The sequence below is a fragment of the Chelonia mydas genome, chromosome 2 (assembly GCF_015237465.2).
Source record: "Chelonia mydas isolate rCheMyd1 chromosome 2, rCheMyd1.pri.v2, whole genome shotgun sequence".
Taxonomy (NCBI): domain Eukaryota; kingdom Metazoa; phylum Chordata; order Testudines; family Cheloniidae; genus Chelonia; species Chelonia mydas.
This window is the reverse complement of record NC_057850.1, coordinates 55,873,213-55,893,219: the sequence shown is the minus strand read 5'-3', so window position 1 is coordinate 55,893,219 and position 20,007 is coordinate 55,873,213. Positions and strand designations below refer to the sequence as shown.

The window sequence follows — 20,007 nt, the reverse complement described above, 5'->3', positions numbered from 1 at the left end:
GAATAGAAACAAGACTTACCCATCATCCCTCAAAAAAAAAAAAAAAAAAAAAGCCTCTCTATACCTCTTCTCTGCTTCTGAATTTCCACTGTAGAGGGTTGGACTGGCTTACCTGGAGGTACTTCATATTTGAGAGGAAGAATGTGTGTGAAGTAAAATAAAAAGGAAGTAGTATTTTATACTTCTCTACTACTGACTTAATTATGAAGCTTTGGGAATACCTTATTAAAGCCCACTTCTAGACAATGTGACTACGCAGGAATACTACAGAAAAATTCCCAGGCAAAATGACTTGAGACTGTTGTGCACAGAAATTTTTTTATTAACAGATCAGAGTAGGAAAGTCCACTGCTGGGCACCTGAAAGAGAAGACAAATTAACATTAACAATATTATTTGATTTTCTTAGTTCTGCATGATGGTAATATAGAAATTATCAGTTTATCACAGATGATGTGACTTTATATATATTTTCAACCAGACTGAAGAGACCCTTCGGTGCTAACTATTTAATTTGACATTACTAGAATCCTATGCTAGTCAAATAGCTCCAACCTCAATACCTAAGTCTCTTTATTCACAATAAAGCACTGTCTTCCAGCAGTAGCTTTAGAACATGTCTCCTAATATAACAACATTCATGTGACAAAAGCAAGTCTACCTTGAATGAAGAGGAAAGCTAGTATTTAAGGCAGAACACTGTCAAGTCATAGTTCCTGCTGTTAATGTTGATGCTAAACTTGCCTAAAAATGCACTTCAATTCTGCTCCACCTATGTTACTGTTATGAGTCCTGGGTCTATACAAGGGAATTTTAAGCAAAAAAAGCTTAAAGGCACTAGTTTCAGCTTTGTGTTAAGCACTCAGCTGCACTGGGCCTCCCAACACAAACACTGGTCAAGGTGAGACAATGCTGGCAACAGCAGGAAATATTTAGAAGATCTCCCTAATGTCGACAAAGGGGTAGAGGAGAATAATCATATCCTCACAGGTATGTAAAATTGAAATTAATGTTCACCTTCAGGCATACTGCCCTTTAGAAGATGTTTGCTTACATGGGCATTAGCTCAGAGGAACACTATTCCTTATTAAGCGAGGGAGCTAGTTTTCACTACATTACTAGCAGACAATTCTCAGCCTCCTCACAAAGTTTTGTAAGGAAAGAGAAAATTGAATAGTCTTTCCAAAGAGTTACTCATTGTTCATATATTTAAAGAGAATGTGTATAAACAACTACAGTAGATAGTAGTAACGTAACTGGGATTCTCTGCAGAAAAGAAAACACAAGGAATGGAAACAAAGGGGAGAAAGTGTTTACAAGAGCTGTAGACCAATGGAAGTGGTCTATAGGAGTTTTTAAAAATGCTTTGCTGATACCTGCAGCCCAAATATAACATGGCAAGGGCATAAGAACAAGGAAGTGTGATTAAAAGGAAATGAAAGTGACACTGCAGTTTGTATTGACCTGTAGAACTAGTATAGAATGGACTGAAACCGATCCCAGCTAGTGACAAGGAATGCTACTGAGGTGGAACACCAATCAAAATCATGACAAGCACCACTGCACTGAACTTGAGCCATCGGTATATGTGAGCACAGAGGCAGCTTAACCGCATTCAGGGGAAGAAAGGAAAAAAGTATGGCTTAAACTTCCTTCCTACACAAAGCTCCTGGGAAGCTTAGGCCACAATGATGTTCCATCATGCTGGGTAAACTTAAAAAGCAAAGATAATTGATGGAAGGAGTGCAGACTGCATACTGATATAGGCTATAGAGCAATGTGTTGGGATACAACTGAAAAAAACAGCAATTTATTTAGACAAGAGGGAACTGCCATCCAGTTTTTGGACATCTAACAAAGGCAGTTTTGCTCAATTTTGAATGACTGAAGATGTATTTACTAGCATTTTAGAAGTGTGCGTTCATCACGTTTGTTAAATTTCCAGGAAAGATGTTAAAAGAACTGCGCTATTAACCACCCAGAAAGTTACCCCATCAGAACCAAATAAAAAAAATTCTACAAAACTTAAGTGTGATCACTAGACTAGCGTAATAGCAATACAATGATTTTATCCCAACCTCCAAGTCTTATTCAGAAAAGCTCCCAAAGTTTTCAAAGAATGGTCTACTTCACTCTCCCCACCAGCCAATCATCTATTCCTGAGAATACTAATTGCTTACTTGCAATTTAGCAGGTGGACTAAGAAACCAGCACCACGTGACTAGCTAGCTACAGAACAAGCTCTTCCAGAAACTTTTGATCCATAGAACTTAAAGCACGCAACCAGCAAGCGGTAAGGAGGCCAATTTCAGAGCTCATCACAAAACCCCTGTATTGCTATGAGCAGGTAGTTTCAGAGAAGGCAGCCTATTCACCCACAGGGAGGAAAACACTCCACATCTCCAGTCAACCCCAAGTGACTAATGCAGGGGTGGCAAACCTGAGTCTGAGAAGGCGCCAAAATTTATCCATATACATTGCCAAAGAGCCACAGTAATACATCAGCAGCCCCCCCATCAGCTCCCCCTTTTCCCCCACTCCCAGTGCCTCCCACCCACCGGCAGCCCCACCGATCAGCGCCTTTCCCATCCCTCCCTGCACCTCTTGATCAGCTGTTTTGCGGCATGCAGGAAGCTCTGGGGGGGAGGAGCAAGGGCACAGCAGGCTCAGGGGAGGGTGCGGGAAGGGGTGGAGTGGGAGCAGGGCCTATGGCAGAGCCAGGGGTTGAGCAGTGAACACCCCCATCAGCACATTAGAAAGTTGGCGCCTGTAGCTCCAGCCACCCCTGGACTAATGGAAAGAGCAAAATAACCCAAAAATGGGGAAAAAATCCAGTTTGGGTCAATTGAAACTTTGTTTCAATGACTATTTGAATTGTTGACATTGGGAAGGTATCTGCACAGCCATAAAAGCTCACCTTTTAAAAATTAATGCCTTCTCTCCTCCTTTAAGGACACAGAAAAGCATTTAGGTGTTCTCTAATCTCTAATGAGCAAGTAATCTGAAGGCTTTCTATTTTGTAGTGTAGTACAGTAAACTCAGTGATGTTGGCCATGTTTAATCTAATTTAGGTGCTTGGGTTTTTAAAAAGGGCAACTGCAGCAAATTGTCTCATTCTTCTGTATACTAATGCATAGAGCTCCGTGTCTGTCATGGAAGTCAAGAATTTTGTGACTTTTCGCGCACCCCTCCTCCCCCCAGATTTAGTCAGGGATATTTACAGTATAAGTCATGGACAGGTCACAGGCGGTGAATTTTTGTTTACTGCCCATGACCTGTCCATCACTTTTACTAAAAATACTCATAACTAGGACCCTACCAAATTCACGGCCATGAAAAACGCATCACGGACCATGAAATCTGGTCTCCCCCCATGAAATTTGTCAGCAGCACAGAAGCAAGGGTGGCAATACCATACCATGCCATCTTTACTTCTGCACTGCTGCTGGCGGTGGCTCTGCCTTCAGAGCTGGGCTCCTGGCCAGCAGCCACCACTCTCCAGCTGCCCAGCTTTGAAGGCAGCATCAGCAGTTCAGAAGTACAGGCAGCAGTACTGCAACGCCGCCCCCCCCCGCAATAACCTTGCAACCTTCCCACAACTCCTTTTTGGGTCAGGACTCCTACAATTATAACACAGTGAAATTTCAGATTTAAATACCTGAAATCATGAAATTTACTATTTTAAAAATCCTATGACCATGAAATTGACCAAAATGGATCATGAATTTGGTAGGGCCCTAACTATGACTAAATCGTAGCCTTACTAATGCATAATTTCTCTAAGGGAGTGAGGGTACATATTTCCTTTGTTCTTCTTTAAAGCAGTGCTTTGTGATGCCATATTGCTCAAATGGCCCAATAAGTCTTTGTATGCAGTCTATTCTGCTCTGTCTATGCAGCACAAAACTCTTATCATAGCTCCAGTGCATCTCTACAGCTACCATTCAGACCGTAGACACACAACAGAAGAAAACTGATAAGACCAGCTGCTATTTAGAACCCCGTGGGCAACAGTTAGCGAACAAGAACCAAGTCCATTTCAGTCTGCTGCTGCTTAGGAAAGCTACAAACATCAACAGAAGGTACTAGAACTGAAGAGTGTGCCAGAGGGACAGAGAACTCTGAAAATGAAGGAGAGGGAGGATGTGTTGAAGAAGCAGAACCCTTCTTATGCTCAGAGCAGAAAGAGCAGACTGAATGATGCAATCTTTTCTGCACACAATATTTTAAAATTCTGCATATTTTATTTGTCAAAGTAACAAATTGCCAATTTCAATTATTTTAGTAATTTATTTCAAAATACTTGTCAGCAAATATGTCTGTAACAATACAGACCAAAAAAGATTCAGGAAATGTTTTTTGACAAACAATATGCCTAGTAAGGAATCTAATACAGATCTTTGAGTAATAATTTATTTAAACTACAATACAGAAACGTATGTCCAGAACCCCTCACAAGCAGTGCAAAGACTTCAGGGGGGAGTCAGGGGTAATGGAGGAGCTGAGGGACAGGGAAGCAATTGCTGGGAAGGAGCCTGGGAGTGAACCTGGTGGGTTGTTGGGTGTGGAGGGGAGAAGTATGGACAGGGCTTTTTTTTGGGGTGGGGTGCGGGGAGAGGAATTGTTAGGGAGCCTCCCATCCTGGCTGACCTCTACCCTCTCCCATTCAGTCAGGCACATCTGCCCCTGTCCCCACGGGGCCCTGCAACCCCCCCTTCCCCATGTGGCCCTGGCTCAGTGCTGTTACCCTACTAGCTCCTAAGCCCACACTCCAGTCTGTCCCCTCCATTAGCCTTTCTGAACCCCAGTCTGTGACCACCCCCAGCAGCCCCTATTCTGTCCATCCCATGCCTCCTCATCTGGGCCCCACTATGAGGAACGCGGCTTCTCCCCCTCCCTCTTTACTGCCCTCTCTTCTGGTGCCACAGCAGCCCCTAATGGGAAAATGGTGTAACTGCAGCGCCCCCTCCAGCAGAATATATCTTCTGCGGAGGAACAAAAATCTGTGGAGGACATGAGTTCTGCGCATGTGTCGTGGTCAATTTCCCTCAGCATAGGTATCAGCCTGTCGCCAAAGGCTGATATGAAAGAGGTCCCAAGTATAGCCGAGTGGAAACTGTTTTTCCATCCCACAAAAATTATTCTGAACAATTTCCCATTCCAAATGGGGACACAGTCAATCTCAAATTTTCACAAACCCCAAATCCAAGAAGATTCCAGTTTAGGTCATCTGAAAGTTTCAGTAATTTTGAATTTGTTTTTTTGTTTTGTTTTTTGTTGTTTTGTTTGTTTTTTGTTTTGTTTTTTGTTGTTTTGTTTTTTGTTTCAGAACAGTCATTTTGAACCAGAAGCCCAGAATTTTTCAATTCAGATGTCATAATGAAGTGTTTTGACAATTTTGAAATTTTTAAAAATCTGAGCTGAAAACTTGACAGAACAGCTCCTTTCCCACTAACCAGTTCAGTTTTGCCAAACTGACATGTTCCAACAAAAACCTTGTCAAAGTTCCTGATGAGCTCTAGTGCCAAGCACAGTCCACGAATAGTACCATTAGAAATCCCAACACGTGTGGGTTAATAAAATGCATTGTAGCATTGTCCATGGAGCACATTGGTGGGTCGACCTTTTTCTTATCAGCTTCTAGGCTAGGAATTTGGTAGTCCTCAAGCCCTCTGACCATTTCTATAATCCATACTAACTCTTTGCTCTATGGTTTTTTTGCCTGTTTTTCTGAAACAGATTATTACTTTGGCCAATATAGGAAACAGAGATGTCATGTTAATACACACACTCAATTAAAAGTATAGAAGTGCTTTTATAGTCCATACCCTGTCCCCTGCCATTTCTATAACCACATCTGACTCTGCAAATTCAAAGAGACCACTTGTACCTAGATTAGTGGATACAAGAAAGAACCCTTGTGGCCAGATGATGGCTAAGAGCAAAAGCAAGAAGCTTTCTGGGAATGACTACTACTTTTGATCCTTTAATGCCAGTAAGGGCAGTCAACGTTTCCATTACAAATCCCAAGCATGGTTAAATATTTAAATTCTTTGTTTAGCAAGTTAGTAGTAAGTTGTTGGGGAAAAATACATAGCAGTTATGATCAAGATCCAAACAATTTCTGTACATGTGTTTTTTATACCCTTTGAAGATTTTAACACTCAATAAGTTAACCATCAGATATTGGACAAACTAGTTCAATAAGGCTTCACACTCTAATAGTCTGATCAAAACAGATAATATACATCAACTACATACCCCCCTTAAAATCAAGCAACTTTGCCTTCCACATCCACTGGACCACGTCCTTTACTGCATACTTAAAGTAAAATGAAGGAGGTGATAATTTTAAGGTACATTTTCCCTGTGACATTAAGTGTCTTACCATTAGTTCATTCTCCTTATGAGCCTGTTAATCTGATCTTCCCTGTTGCCAGCATCTCCACCTTCCACAAAGTGGATAGTTTTCTTATTCATTCCACCTCGAGGAGAAGACAACTTGAAGGGCCACAGAAAGTTGTTCACCACTTTGAAGTTCTTGCCAACAGTATAGATCTCATGGACCACATCTTCCATGCAGATGATGCCATATTTCTCTGAAATCCAGGAAACAGTAATTCTACAAGACTATCAGACTAAAACCCAAGGCCTGTGGCATGATTACCTACAAAACACTATCCACAATTAAAAATGTGTCTTGAGTGTTATGTTCATTAGTAACCAATGCTGTCTCAAGTTTACTTGAGATCAAGTCAATGTCCACAAATCAGCATGCTCTGCTTTAATGTTTCAAAACAAGTTGTGTACTATTTTTCCCCTCAAGGCTGTTACTATTGCTAATTAGAAACAAATGGTTTGCTTCCCCCTTACATATAAAAAAAAAGAGCAAAACACTACAGAAAGCTTGATTATAATACTAAACCAGCAATGACAGGGAAAAGAAAACCATGATAATCCAATGGAATTTTGGTAAACATTGTTTCATAGTGGACTTTTAAGAAAAATTAAGTTAAATCAACACAGATTACACACTTGCACTTAACTGAAACTCATCTTTTTTTAAATCTCACATTAACTGTTGCAAGGATTTAGTGAACAATGCACCAACGGCATTTCTGTATTTAATGTAGTCTTTAAACATCAAGAGTTCAGATTTTCCAAGAGAATCTGGTAATACAACACAGGAATTGAGTGTTTCGTGTTGTGCAAACCCAATTCTTAGAATTGTAATGTAAAGAATAATGGACTTTCAGATCTCAGCAAATTATAAAAATAGAACATATACTGCTATTTTTAGTGACCCAGGTAAATAATGGAAAAGCAAACAAGAACAATTTGAATTGTTAATAGACAAACTATTTTGCCTTTAATTCCAGATGAATGGAGAGGGTGAGGTTTCACCAACATTCAGTAACATGGAATGTGGAAATTAACTTCCTGCACCATAATGTTAAACTAATATCCCAAAATCTTAAAATCTGATTAGATATAAGATATTGATTACTGGTCATAAATATAAAGGGAAGGGCAAACCTTCCTGTATACAGTACTATAAAATCCCTCCTGGCCAGAGGCACAATATCCTTTTATCTGTAAAGGGTTAAGAAACTCTGGTAACCCGGCTGGCACCCGACCAAAAGGACCAATAAGGGGACAAGATACTTTCAAATTGGAGGGGGTCTTTTGTCTGTTCTGTGTGCTTGCTGGAGAGAGATCAAGCAAGCAAGCAATCCAACTCCATTAGAATTAGTAAGTATTAGCAAGGAAATGCATTAGTTTACTTTTGTTTTGGCTTGTGATTTTCTGTGTGTGAGAGAAAGGTGTATTCCTGGTTTTTCTTTTTGAAACTTTAAGGTTTTGCCTAGAGGGAAATTCTCTGTGTTTTGAATCTAATTGCCCTGTGAGATTATCTCCCATTCTAATTTCACAGAGGTGCTTCTTTTACTTTTTTCTTTCTAATAAAGTTCTGTTTTTTTTTAAGAATCTCATTTTTCTTTTTAGTGTCCTAAAAAAACCAAGGCTCACCTGTGCTGATCTTGTTTATTCTCAAGCCTCCCCAAGAAAGGGGAGTGTAGGGCTTGAGGGGGATATTTTGGGGGAACAGGAACTCGAAGTGGCCCTTTCCCTGATTCTTTGTTAAATCACTTGGTGGTGGCAGCATACCCTCCAAGGGCAAAGAGTTCATGCCTTGAGGAAGTTTTACCCTAAGCTGGTAGAAATAAGCTTAGGGGGTCTTTAATGTGGGTCCCCATATCTGTACCCTAGAGTTCAGAGTGGGGAGGGAACCCTGACAACTGCATATTTACTTAGGAAATGATTTCAAAACAGTTTAGAAATACCTGCCATTGTTTCAGTATTTCCACTCTTAGTGGTAATGATTTCTCACTGATATTTTCATTCTTAAAAGGCTCCTGACCTATCAGTTTTTCCATTAGAAATCAATGCAAATCAATCGGAGAGACAAGGTTTACAGTTGAATACCCTAGTCAAATTATAAAAGTTAGTAAAAATTTAATTTACTTTACATTTTGAAAGTTTTGATTTCTAATAGGAAAAGCTAATACTTTCATTCCTGCTTTGCGTCAAGTTGCCAAGACAGTGATTTATTGTCATATTAAAACCTATTTTAGTGATAGAGGTAGAGTTCAGAATTTTTAAGCTATTTTTAGCTAAATCACATAATCGTAAGACAAAATCATTGCTAAAAAATTAAGTTGTATTTACCAAGACACCGCTGAATCAGAGAATTGTCAGTCAGAGCAATGCGCTGCCTGTTGATCTTGCCGTAACCACGCTTGTAGATCAGTTCATGCACAGATTTCAGATTGGGGTAACTGAAATACAGAAGTGAGATAGAAGTGATTGGGATTCTCATTCAATAATGCCAAAAAATGAAGTTCTATATTAAATTATTTGAGCTTAGTATGAGGACAACACACATACCAACAGTGTTCCCTCTAACTTTTCTCACTCATGTGCGGAATGAATTTTGTTATGTGCACACATCACCTCCATATTGGTGCATATATCAAAATTCATGTGGCAGGTGGGGCCAAGGGGTTTGGAGTGTGGGAGGGGGCTCAGGGCTGGGACAGAGGGTTGGAGTGCAGTGGGGAAGAGGGGGATGAGGGGTGCAGTGGGGCTATGGTGGGTAGAGAGGACTGCCGCTGTTGCAGGTCCAGGGCTGGGTGCCACAGCAGGTCCAGGGTTTGGAGAGAGCTATCTCTCGCTGCTGCAGCCCTGAGCACCAGCACAATGCTCAATAGGCAGCTGTGCAGCCACGCAGCTTAGAGGGACCTTAGCATGCCAAGCGTAACAACCCAGTGCAACACAATGGATGCAAAATGCTTCATGTTGCACCAATGGGAATTCATGACGGAGAGTCAGACCAGGTCTTGTGTTTACTTTTTCTGCTACTTATTTCAGTGTTGAGCAATACATCCTGTATCTTACTTTTCAAATTCACTTGATAAAGTTAAATTGAAAACTTCACTTACCCCCATGCAATGTAGGGTTCAACAATCCGCAGCATGTTAATTGAAGCCTTGTTGAGTTTTACAAATGTGCCATTGAAAATCTGACGCAGGCGAAGGAGCTGCAATACCTTACGGACCTTCGGGCTAACTCCATTGATACTACAAAGTGCATAAGTGATATGCTTAGATTTACATTTGTCTGTAATAATCAATTAATTTGATCTACATGGCTATGTGGCTTTGATTCAATAATCAGCTATATGCTTACCAATGATTCAAAGTAACAATTGTACTGAACTGTATTATGTTTTACCATCTCTATTTTATACTCTGAAATTTTCAGTCAAAGCAGATCTACTTTTAATCTAGTCTCTCTCCTCAACAAGCTAATAAGGGCTCAGTCTGACCTACTCTGAAGCAAAAGCAAAGCAGGAAGGTGATACTCTTGATTCACAATTCAGTGCCCCCACCAGAAAACAACCAGGGATATAGTTCACCTTCAATGAGAACCAGGCACACCCTTCTTTAAACAGCCTTTTTCCTGAATTACTAGTTGATTTCTCTCTCCTAGTACACCTTTAAACAAGCTGTTCTGAAACATGTGGAGAGAGAGATTTCTATGGTTTCTCATTAATAATGGTCTGCAGACATATTCATATTATCCAGTTTACGTTATAAAAGTAAAAAATACTAATTTTTGCAATGTAAATGAGGATAATTCACTCTCCACGCACAGTTGCTACTTTGCCTCTTTACTGATAATGCCAAAACATGGGCTTTGATCCGAATACGTTTGTGGGTTTGTGGTTAGGAACTAGACTGACTGAACGAGTCCTCTGCTAGTACTATCAATCCACACCTACCTGTGACTTACTCGTGGAAGGGTTTTATTACAAATGATATGAACTTTTACATACTCTATAGTAAAAAGAAAAGGAGTACTTGTGGCACCTTAGAGACTAACCAATTTATTTGAGCATAAGCTTTCGTGAGCTACAGCTCACTGCATCTGATGAAGTGAGCTGTAGCTCACGAAAGCTTATGCTCAAATAAATTGGTTAGTCTCTAAGGTGCCACAAGTACTCCTTTTCTTTTTGCGAATACAGACTAACACGGCTGTTACTCTGAAACCTGTCATACTCTATAGTGCTGCTCTATCAAATACGGGAAGGCCAAATTTTCCCCACAAATCTTAACAAAATGAATCTATTCCCCATGAATTTTAACCATAGTCCAAAATGGTAAATATCTTACCCTCTGATCCTGATCACAAAGGCCAGTTTTGGTTCAGCAGGTACATAGTAATTGCCAGCTTTGCGTGCCATTCGGGCCATACGAATCTCACGTCTATACATTTGCCTGTACTCCTTGTGATAGGCCTGAGCTCTCGTATAGATGAGTTTTCTCTGCGCTTTACGAAGCTGAAATTAGGGATAAAATTGTCATCCAAAAGTACACTATGTTCATAAACATGTTAACTTACAACAGCTCAATTATATCATTCCAAGTGATCAATAAGCTTTACAAAATGTGTATAAATACACAACACCATCCTAACACATGAAAGCAGAAAAAAAATCAACTTCAGCTTTACAGTACTGTAGCATCTCCTGTGCATACAATTATTTATTGCAACACTTTGGACATAGTTAAGACAAGCAGACCAGTTTGTTTCCCTCATCTGGTATTTAGAGTAATACTAGTGACATTCTGGACAAAGTTTCAAAAGGCCTTTAATAAATATCTCATAGTGCACCAATATGCAATTTCTTACTGAACAGGCTATCTTCCTGCCATATAGCAATGAACATTAAACTCTGAACTTCAAATCATAATACTGCCTCTAAGATTACTCTCCCATAAATTACTGTTCTTTCTGAAGGGTATTGTGTTTTGCATCACTTAAAGTACTCAGACTGTGTGTTCTGTTTTTGATCAATATTCCATGAATGAATTGGTTAACATACCCTGCAAAATGTCAGTGATTAACAAAACAGCTGTCTATATATCAGATTTAAGATCTACTAAATTCTCTCTCTATCACTATGTATTAGAATTGCCTTTACTGTATAAACAAACCAATCAAAAAGTTTATTAAAATATTTACCTTCTTTTGAACCACTAGCCTCTTCAGACGCTTGGCCTTTATATCAGCAAAAGCCTTTCGCTTTTTCAAAAGGCTTTCTGGAACAGATGGCACCTTCTTTCCTCTAAATTATTAAAAAACAACAAGACTTGAGGGTCTATTTATAGATCATTTTCACATGACAAATAATGAAAGATGTATCTTCGAATTTAGCTTAACTAAGAATTATTATAAGCAGCTTTGAGATACATAAACCACACATGGAAACGAAAATGCAGGCCTCAGTGTCCTGAACCAGTTTATAATTACATTCTGCCTCCCTGTATCTTCAGTTGTTTAGGGTCTTACTCAGGCCTGAACTCCTGCATAGCATTATAATGTGTACTTATGGCATCTTTCATCCACAGATAAGGAAACTAGTATTGCTGTACGCAGCTAAATAGCTACATCTCACCACAAGGTAACTGCCCTTTATTGCTACTTCTAGATATTTATAAAGCAACCACTTATCTGAATACTTACAAATTAAAAGCAACAAGCAATTTGAAAGACTATCATCCAACACTTGCCTTTTAGACACCATTTGGGAATCTAAAATTTGTTTTTCTTTCATTCTAATTAAAAAACTATCACTCTGGCTTAAAATTGAGGAAAATTCTCTCAAAAAATGGATCTTACATCTAACTCTGAATACAAGTCAGTCCAGGGACAGTTCAAGAACTGCTGACAAACTGCTGCAGTGGTGGCTGTAGCGATCCCTGGCTATAGCTTGAATACCAATTAAATTTGATAATGCTACTTCATTATGAAGGAAGTCTAAGGTCATTATCACTGAGGCTTGTAATTCAACTCTTAAGTTTTGTGGGAGTTTGTCTGAAAGACCATCTAGGAAGTCACTCGTAATGTTAGAAGAGTAACATCACAGTTTGTAATGCATCGTCCATTTAGAGCTAAATAGTGCCCTTGGATGCATGAGCACAACTCCCACTAGCTCCATGCATCTAAAGGCAGCATCTGACCCTAAATAATGCTTCATACAGCACATTAACAGGGCAAGAAAGGAGAGGAGTGACTGCTGTGTTACCTATGGGACACGAGACTGGACATGCTGCTGCCCCATCCCATCATGATGGCTCCTGAACAGCGAACCTCTGCCCCAGTAACCCCAGCCCCACTCCCAGCTACCCTTCCTCCTCCAACACCAGGGCCCTACGCAGTCAGGCGGGCGCATCCCTCGGACTCCGCCGCACCCAAGAGACTCTCCATCAAGCCCTGCGCACGCCAGGCGAGGAGAACCAACCCCCTCTGCCGCCTCAAGCCCAGGCCGCCCCGGCCACACACAGGTCTGGGTCGCCGGGGAGGACCTGAGGTGGGTCAATACGAGCGGCAGCGGAGAGGCAGAGCCCCGGCGGTCGGGCTCGGGGAGCCGGCCGGGGGCAGAGGCCACCACGCCGCGGATGGAAGCGGATTTTCCCGGGGAAGAAGCTGCACTTACTCTTCGCCCGCCATGATCCCCACCGGAAAAGAGAGCGCGCGCATGCGCATCATACACTTAAAGAATCGGGTCCGGGAAGGGGCCAACGCCAAAAGCCCTGGGTTTTGCTGTCTTACGCGGTGCCTGAATACAATTTCGGAATAGGGAGGTGACTACGTGAGTGCCTGAGCTGTACCGATGGCCAAGTTGAAGGGGCTCAGAGCTGGATGGGAATGTAGGGGCGGAAAGCGAAGGGTAGATGTCTCATTGAAACACACAGTAAGCTTTTACAGACCCGGAGGAAGAGGCTATAAACACTTCCCTCTTAAAACATCACTAAAGCCCCTCCAGGTTGGCTACAGCTTCAGCATGCTGAGTTGGGCGCAATCCACAGTCCCAACAGTGTTCAGGCCCAGAGGTGTAATTAAAAATGTAATCACTATTGTTATTACATTAAATAGTTCATTTCCATAGGGTGACTGATTCACTTCAGCTCCGAGAGATGTTCTGTGGGGCTAAATCCTGAGCCTGAGTGTTAAGATTGACTTTAATGGGATCAGGGTTCTTATTTACTTTTATTATTTGCCGATTATATGACACAACACATATATCAACACGGTTTAGGCCACGGAAGAGGTTGAAAAATCTCAAAAAGTTGATACAGAAAGAAACTTGCTTATTATTGTTAAAATCTAACAATGTTTTGTTTATTTGTGGCCCTAACTAGTTTTAATCATGCATTAAATGGATAATCTTGTTAATTTTATTTTGGGTCTCAGACCTAATGGTGAGAAAAAGGGACTGGAAATTGAGCAAAGACCCAGTCTCACACACACTTATGCACAAGTTTAACTTCATTCATGTGAATTGTCCCACGGACTTCAATGTGACTTTAAGTCTTTGCAGCATTAGATCCCAAGTTTCTTAGGTTCCATTCCCATCTCTGCAGCCAGCTGATACATTGTGCAATTTGAAAAGTCATTTAAGGCATCGTTGCCATAAACAGATGAACTTCAATGGAGTTGCATCCACTTGACTAAAATAGTCTGTTCATCTAAGTATTTTACGGATGGCCACTCACTGTGCTCTAGGGCCCCAATCCTGAAAATGCTTACATAGGGATGAAACTTTACTCCAGTTTTCTATTTGACTTCAGTGGAACTGCTTATGGAGTAGAGTTACACACATGCAGAGCAGTCCTATAGAAAACAATGGAACTGAATGTGTACTGAGGGTTAAGCAGTTTGTCCCAGAATAATTAACAGTTACTATTATTTTAATTTATTTGTTTTGTTTGTTTTACAGCATCCAAAAGTATGCCAGGTGTTAGATACTTTTATTGTAAAATGTTGAATTAATAATAATACATTGGCATTTGAACAGCAGCTATGTTAGTATTATAGGTGTAAAAACAAATGGTAATACTAATTTATACTAGTACAGCACCTTACACTCATGAATCTTATTAAAACTACAGTAAATAACAGGGGAATTAAAAATACATTCACAAGCAAATGTTCAATTAAATTGTTATATTAGAATAACTATTGTCCTAGAGCAAGAATTTGACTATCAATAATAAGCTGAACTTTTTTCTCAGTCGCACACTACAAACCGGTTCGTACGTCAGCTTACACATCACCCTCAAACAGTGGGCTCGCCCGAGAAGCCAAGTGGCCGGTGGTGACTACAAGTCACATCATACCAAGTTCCACTTTGGCCACGGCTCCGGGACGTGTTGAAAGGCTGTAGGCCGCATTGCATGCTGGGATATGCAGTCCCTGAAAGTCGCCTGACTCAAGATGGCGCACTACACTCTGGGACCTGTAGGCTAAGGGAGCCGCTTTGCATTCTGGGACATGTAGTCCCTTCCCGTTCCCTCCTCTAGCTGGAAGATTTGGAGGACAGTTTCTAACCCAACCGCGAGGTCCCCGCCGTGGAGAGATGTGTCTTGTGTCGTCTGGCAGCAAGCGGGACCGGAAGTCCCGCTGAGCGGCGGGGGCCGGGGGGAGAGATGTGAGTGGCTGGGGCTTGGGCACGTATCGCCGAGCGAGGCGCCGCCTGTGCCTAAGGCAGCGGCGGAGAGCGGCTCTGGGCTGGCTGCGGGGCTGTGGTCGGACCACGGGGGAGTTGTTGCTGGGTCCGGGCCCGCGGGGGCGGGGCCTGGGGTGCATGGGCGGATCCCACCAGCTCCCCGTGACGGCGGTGGCTGGGCCCGGTGTGGGAGGAGATGGGGTGGGGAGCGCACGGAGAGGGGCTGGCGGGGCACCAGGGGACCTGGTGGGGCCTGGCGGCGAGGAAGGGGTGGGGCCGTGCTGGCGGGTGCTGTGGAGGCGGAAATGGGCTGGGGGAAGATCTGGGAATGCAGAGGGGGCTGGGCTGGGGGAGGGCCTGGGGATGGGGTGGGGGAGGGGACCCGTTTCCCAGCCGTGGGTATATAGCGCGCGGAGCGTGGAGATGCTCCCTTCCAACCAGTGGCGGGGTGCAGCGCGCCGGAGGAGGGAGCTAGGCAGGGACGCAGGAGAGGGAAACCCGGCGCCTCGTTCCCTGGCTGAGCGGTGGAGGTGGCCCCTCACCCTGCGCTAGTGATAGCTTCTCCTCAGCCAGTGCCAGCGGCAGCGGGGAGGGAGCCAGCCCCGGCAGTCGGCAAACTTAGGGCGGCTCGATTGGGTGGCTGAACTTGCTGGCCGGCGTTCGGCGAGGAGCTGCCGCCCTCGGGGAAGGAAATCGGGTAGCGCAGAGGGCGCTTGTTCCTCTTTAAAGTCTCCCTGCCCTCAGCCCTGTAGCCAGCGCGGCAGGCACGGCGGCTCCCGAGCAGCCAGAGGAGGCGGCGAGCTCCGCGGTTCCCAGGCAGTAGCAGCCCCAGGTGCCTGCAGGCAGTGTGGAGCCTGGGCAGTGCTTAGTGTTGGGGGTAGTGGGTGCCTACGCTGCTGCTTTCCTCCTCTGGCTGCTGAGGGGAAGCTTTGCACGGCCCCTTGCTCGATAGGCTGAGCGGACTGTGCCACGGTTGCCGGTGTCCCTTAAGTTCATTGCGCTCCGCACGGCTTTTCTCCGCTCTCTGGAGAGCGGCTGCGGGACCCTTTGGCGCACAGAGCGGGCAGGTTCCCCTGTACCAGGGCACCGGAGACGCCCCTTCCCGCGGTAGGCAGCGGGGACTGTAGCTGAGCCCTTGGGGGACAGCGCTGCAAGCATGAACATCCTGCTGGAGTTCTTCGTAGTCACTTTCAAAGTGCTCTGGGCTTTCGTGCTGGCTGCGGCCAAGTGGCTGGTGAGGCCCAAGGAGAAGAGTGTGGCGGGGCAGGTGTGCCTCATCACTGGGGCAGGCAGCGGCCTGGGCCGCCTCTTCGCCCTGGAGTTTGCCCGGCGCCGGGCGCTGCTGGTGCTGTGGGACATCAATACTCAGAGCAATGAGGAGACGGCAGGCATGGTGCGCCACATTTACCGTGAGATCTCCGAGGAGGCGGCTGCCGCTGCTCAGCAAGGTAACTGCGCTGCCTACCTCAGGCAGGATATACTGGGTCTATATGCTGATCTAGTTTGTGTTCCTAATATAGATCTAATACATGTTTTATCTCCCCCGCCTCCCCTTCTTTTCTTTTTTCCTCCCCTCAGTAAATGTAGGGACTACAGGAACAGCCCACTGCCTGAGATCTGGGGACAGTGTGGCTCTGGGATAGTGGACTCTTACTGGGTTAGTCTCCCATGAGGCAGTGGTCCTACCTTCCTGCCAGCCTGTCTTTTGGGGGGCAGAAGGATGGTGCTACACCTGATGGTGCTCAGCGAGGGGTGAGGTGCATAGGTGCTGGAACTAGGTGTGCTGGGCATGCTGCCACAGCCCCTGGCTTGAAGTGGTTTCCATCATATACAGGGTTTACAGTTTGGTTCAATGGCTCTCAGTGCCCACATAAAAAATTGTTTCAGTACCCCTGGTGAGGGGGAAGTTCCCAGTTTATAATGTGTGGGGAGTATTTCGTGGGAGGGGGCATTTCTGGAGATGGCTTCTGCGGGGCTCTAGTATTGCCATGCTATTATTTTTGTACAACTTCCTCCTAACTTCCCATAAAACTATCTTTCACCTGCTTCAGGAAGGGTAGCTAAATGACATGCTTACAAGAAAATCACTTGCATTTTCACAGTGGTAGTCCTCCTGCCAGGAAAGGAAAAATGGTAGTTAGAGCTGAACATCCAGAGGGGGTATTTCTGGGATTCTTTAGTACTTGTGACTATTTCCTGACCACACTGGTTTGTGACTTAAACCAGGTTGGATTTTTCATTGTCCTACAAACCCAGCTGTAAGCAAGGATTTCATCCCACACCCGCAATCACTCATATCTGACCACCCAGGAAGGAGTGGGGTTTGTGTGCTTGTATTCCTTGCTAGGAAGAGAGTTTCATGAGTGGAAGAGCACAGACCATTTTCATCAGTATAACCTTTGATTCAGACAGCTGGAGCCTTTTTCATGCAGGAACAGTAAATATAGTGTTTGTTTACTGTGATGATGCCAAAGTAAATAGAACTCTTAAAGTGTAATGGAGGAGTGTTTACTCTCTTTCTGCTTTGTGACTTTTTACCTGAAGGTTGAGGTCTAATTGAGAATGTAACGTTTCTATTCTGGATTCCTTAGCAGCTGGAGATGGTGAAGAAGAGGTGCTGCCCCACTGCAACTTGCAGGTTTATACATATACCTGTGATGTGAGCAAGAGAGAGAATGTCTACTTGACAGCTGAGAGGGTCCGCCAAGAGGTTGGAGAGGTTTCAGTCCTGGTTAACAATGCTGGTGTGGTCTCTGGGCACCATCTCCTAGAGTGTCCTGATGAGCTTATTGAAAGGACCATGATGGTTAACTGCCATGCACACTTCTGGGTAACTATACATTTGTTTATGCTTCACTTTTGTTCAGTTTATTTGGGGAAGGGTGTTCTGTCACTTAGTTTTGTATATGACTTTGCACTTATACATACAATCTACTACTCTTTTGGATTACTACCCAATAGGGTTGGAGAGTGGCAAGGGGAGAAGAAATAGTTTTTGTACCAACTATTTAATTGTAAAATCAATGTTTTACATGACTTTCAGTATAACATTTTCTGTATGAACAACTTCTGAATAGTCTTGTCTGCTGCTTTCAGTTAATACTTTTTGTAGCCTTGTACTGGCATTTTAGCAACCTTAAGATAACACTTGATGCTAGAGTATTGATTCACCGATTTCTCAAAAGATACTTAAATATTTCTTAAAAGCCCTGTCTGAGATGTAGCTAAAGTTGGCTGTAAGGGAAACTGTAACTTTTGAAGACTTGGCAGGGAGGAGAAGAGAACCTCAAAGGAAAATCAAGCTAGAAGGTCTTTATCAGAAATCTTGCATATTTGTAATTCGTTCTCCAGAGTAAACCATTAGTAGTAAAATAGAGCTACATGGATTCTTGTGTGGTGATGTTGTTTTAGTAACTGACGAATGCTAAATGAAAAACTTAAGCTACATATTCATATTCTCATTGAATTTCATTGCTCTTTTTTTTTTTTTTTTTTTTCTTGGTACTCATTTCAACAGAGTTATATAAACTAGAATGTTAAAGCCAGGCATGATACACACTGGGCCTGCATTAGCTGTCAGACTAAGTCCATGGCATTAGAACTGTCCTTTGGTCCCTCAAATAAGGTTATGAAATATACTTCCAAAACAGTTAAAGAATTAAGCAATCTAAAATCTACTTCAGCAGATGCCTGGTAAATTATTCCTGCATGTGTAATATTAAAATCTTGTGAAATACATGGTGTACAGAAACTTCACATGCCTCTTTACTGTAACTTTTTAACATAGGAGTTAAATGCTGTTTCATAACCCTAAAGGAGCCCCTTCAGATCAACACTGGGAAACACTTAATGGCAGAGCAGTCTAACTTTTTCCCAAGTATTGTAGAACTTGTCTATAAAGCATATTTAAACTTCAGTGCACATGAGATACTGTGTTTTGAGACTTAACTCTGAAAATATGCATTTAAAGGAAACTTGAAAAGTTTTTTAAAATATCTTTTGAACTCCAACAAGATCCAAAAGCTCTGTACAGTCCACTGATAAAATGCAGGTTTCAGAGTAGCAGCCGTGTTAGTCTGTATCTGCAAAAAGAAAAGGAGTACTTGTGGCACCTTAGAGATTAACAAATTTATTTGAACATAAGCTTTTGTGAGCTACAACTCACTTCACTGGATGCAACCACTGCATGCATCCAATGAAGTGAGCTGTAGCTCACGAAAGCTTATGCTCAGATAAATTTGTTAGTCTCCTTTTCTTTTTGATAAAATGCAGTAAATCCAACTGATGTTTACAAAAGCAGGGATATCCACTAGCTTTAATGAGAGTTCTTGTTGTGCTTTTAAGATGTGGTTTAAATACAAAACTTAGACTTCTTGGAAACTCAGTTATGACATCATTGTACATTAAAATATGGGAGGTTCCTAGATTCTCCAGCTGTTCTTCCCTCAGGCATGTAAATCAAGACACTTATTTACAGCACTGTTTCAGAGAACTTGTTTTAAGGTACACATTTTATATTTGCTGAGTTCCTAACAGCTATAGGAAAACCAAGTTAGACTTAAGCAATTTTTGTGATATTTTTCCATTTAAAAGGAAACTTCTTCCAAACTCTGAATCTGTCAAACTTTTTGTATTGGAATGCTTGTTGTACATTGCATTAACCTAAAGGCTAAAGCTACTGCAAGATCAGTGCTGGGGGGTCTCCTGAACTTGGATTCACTAAAATTTTTAAGGAGCTGTCAGCACCCTCTTCATTTAACTGAAGACCTGCTTGTATACTCCTTCTCTAGATCAAGAGATCAGCCTGTATCCTACGTTTTTGGCTTTTTTTGGGAGGTGAGGTGCGGGGATGCTTGGCAGTTTTTGGTGTTGGCAGAACTGTCCTCCTCCCTCTCCAGGTTGCACAAATGGCTGGTTTGACCAAAAGTGGGTGGA

General features: G+C 42.8%; 2 protein-coding genes across 4 annotated transcripts in view; one reads left to right on the top strand and one right to left on the bottom strand.

Annotated features, from left to right (window-relative positions):
- Positions 1-304: 304 nt before the first annotated feature.
- Positions 305-14,692, bottom strand: RPL7 (ribosomal protein L7). Of its 2 annotated transcripts, none has more exons than XM_043539484.1 (7): positions 14,664-14,692; positions 11,586-11,688; positions 10,733-10,899; positions 9,500-9,637; positions 8,727-8,836; positions 6,388-6,598; positions 305-359 (listed from the first exon to the last, which is right to left on the bottom strand). In XM_043539484.1, exons 1-6 carry the CDS (start codon positions 14,675-14,677, stop codon positions 6,390-6,392), a joined length of 741 nt encoding a protein of 246 aa, XP_043395419.1. In that variant the 5' UTR covers positions 14,678-14,692; the 3' UTR covers positions 305-359; positions 6,388-6,389. The 2 variants fall into 2 exon arrangements, with proteins under 2 accessions (XP_043395419.1, XP_027681827.2); XM_027826026.3 differs by lacking the exon at positions 14,664-14,692 and adding an exon at positions 13,060-13,199.
- A 376-nt stretch (positions 14,693-15,068) lies between these two features.
- RDH10 (retinol dehydrogenase 10) overlaps positions 15,069-20,007 on the top strand; it is a 39,078-nt gene continuing 34,139 nt past the window's right edge. Inside the window, exons 1-2 of one of the 2 annotated variants that reach the window (XM_007063573.4) lie at positions 15,069-16,520; positions 17,664-17,902. In XM_007063573.4, the coding sequence (XP_007063635.1) occupies positions 16,229-16,520; positions 17,664-17,902 (531 nt within the window). In that variant the 5' untranslated portion in view covers positions 15,069-16,228. The remainder of the gene's footprint in view (positions 16,521-17,663; positions 17,903-20,007) is intronic. The other variant, XM_007063574.4, reaches the window with a different exon arrangement.

Coding starts and splice junctions, on each gene's coding strand:
- RPL7 (XM_027826026.3), bottom strand. CDS start 13,112: ATGATGCGCATGCGCGCGCTCTCTTTTCCGGTGGGGATCATGGCGGGC. Junction 8,837..9,499: donor GAACCCTACATTGCATGGGG/GTAAGTGAAGTT, acceptor TCTGTATTTCAG/TTACCCCAATCTGAAATCTG. Junction 6,599..8,726: donor TCTGATTCAGCGGTGTCTTG/GTAAATACAACT, acceptor CCTGGATTTCAG/AGAAATATGGCATCATCTGC.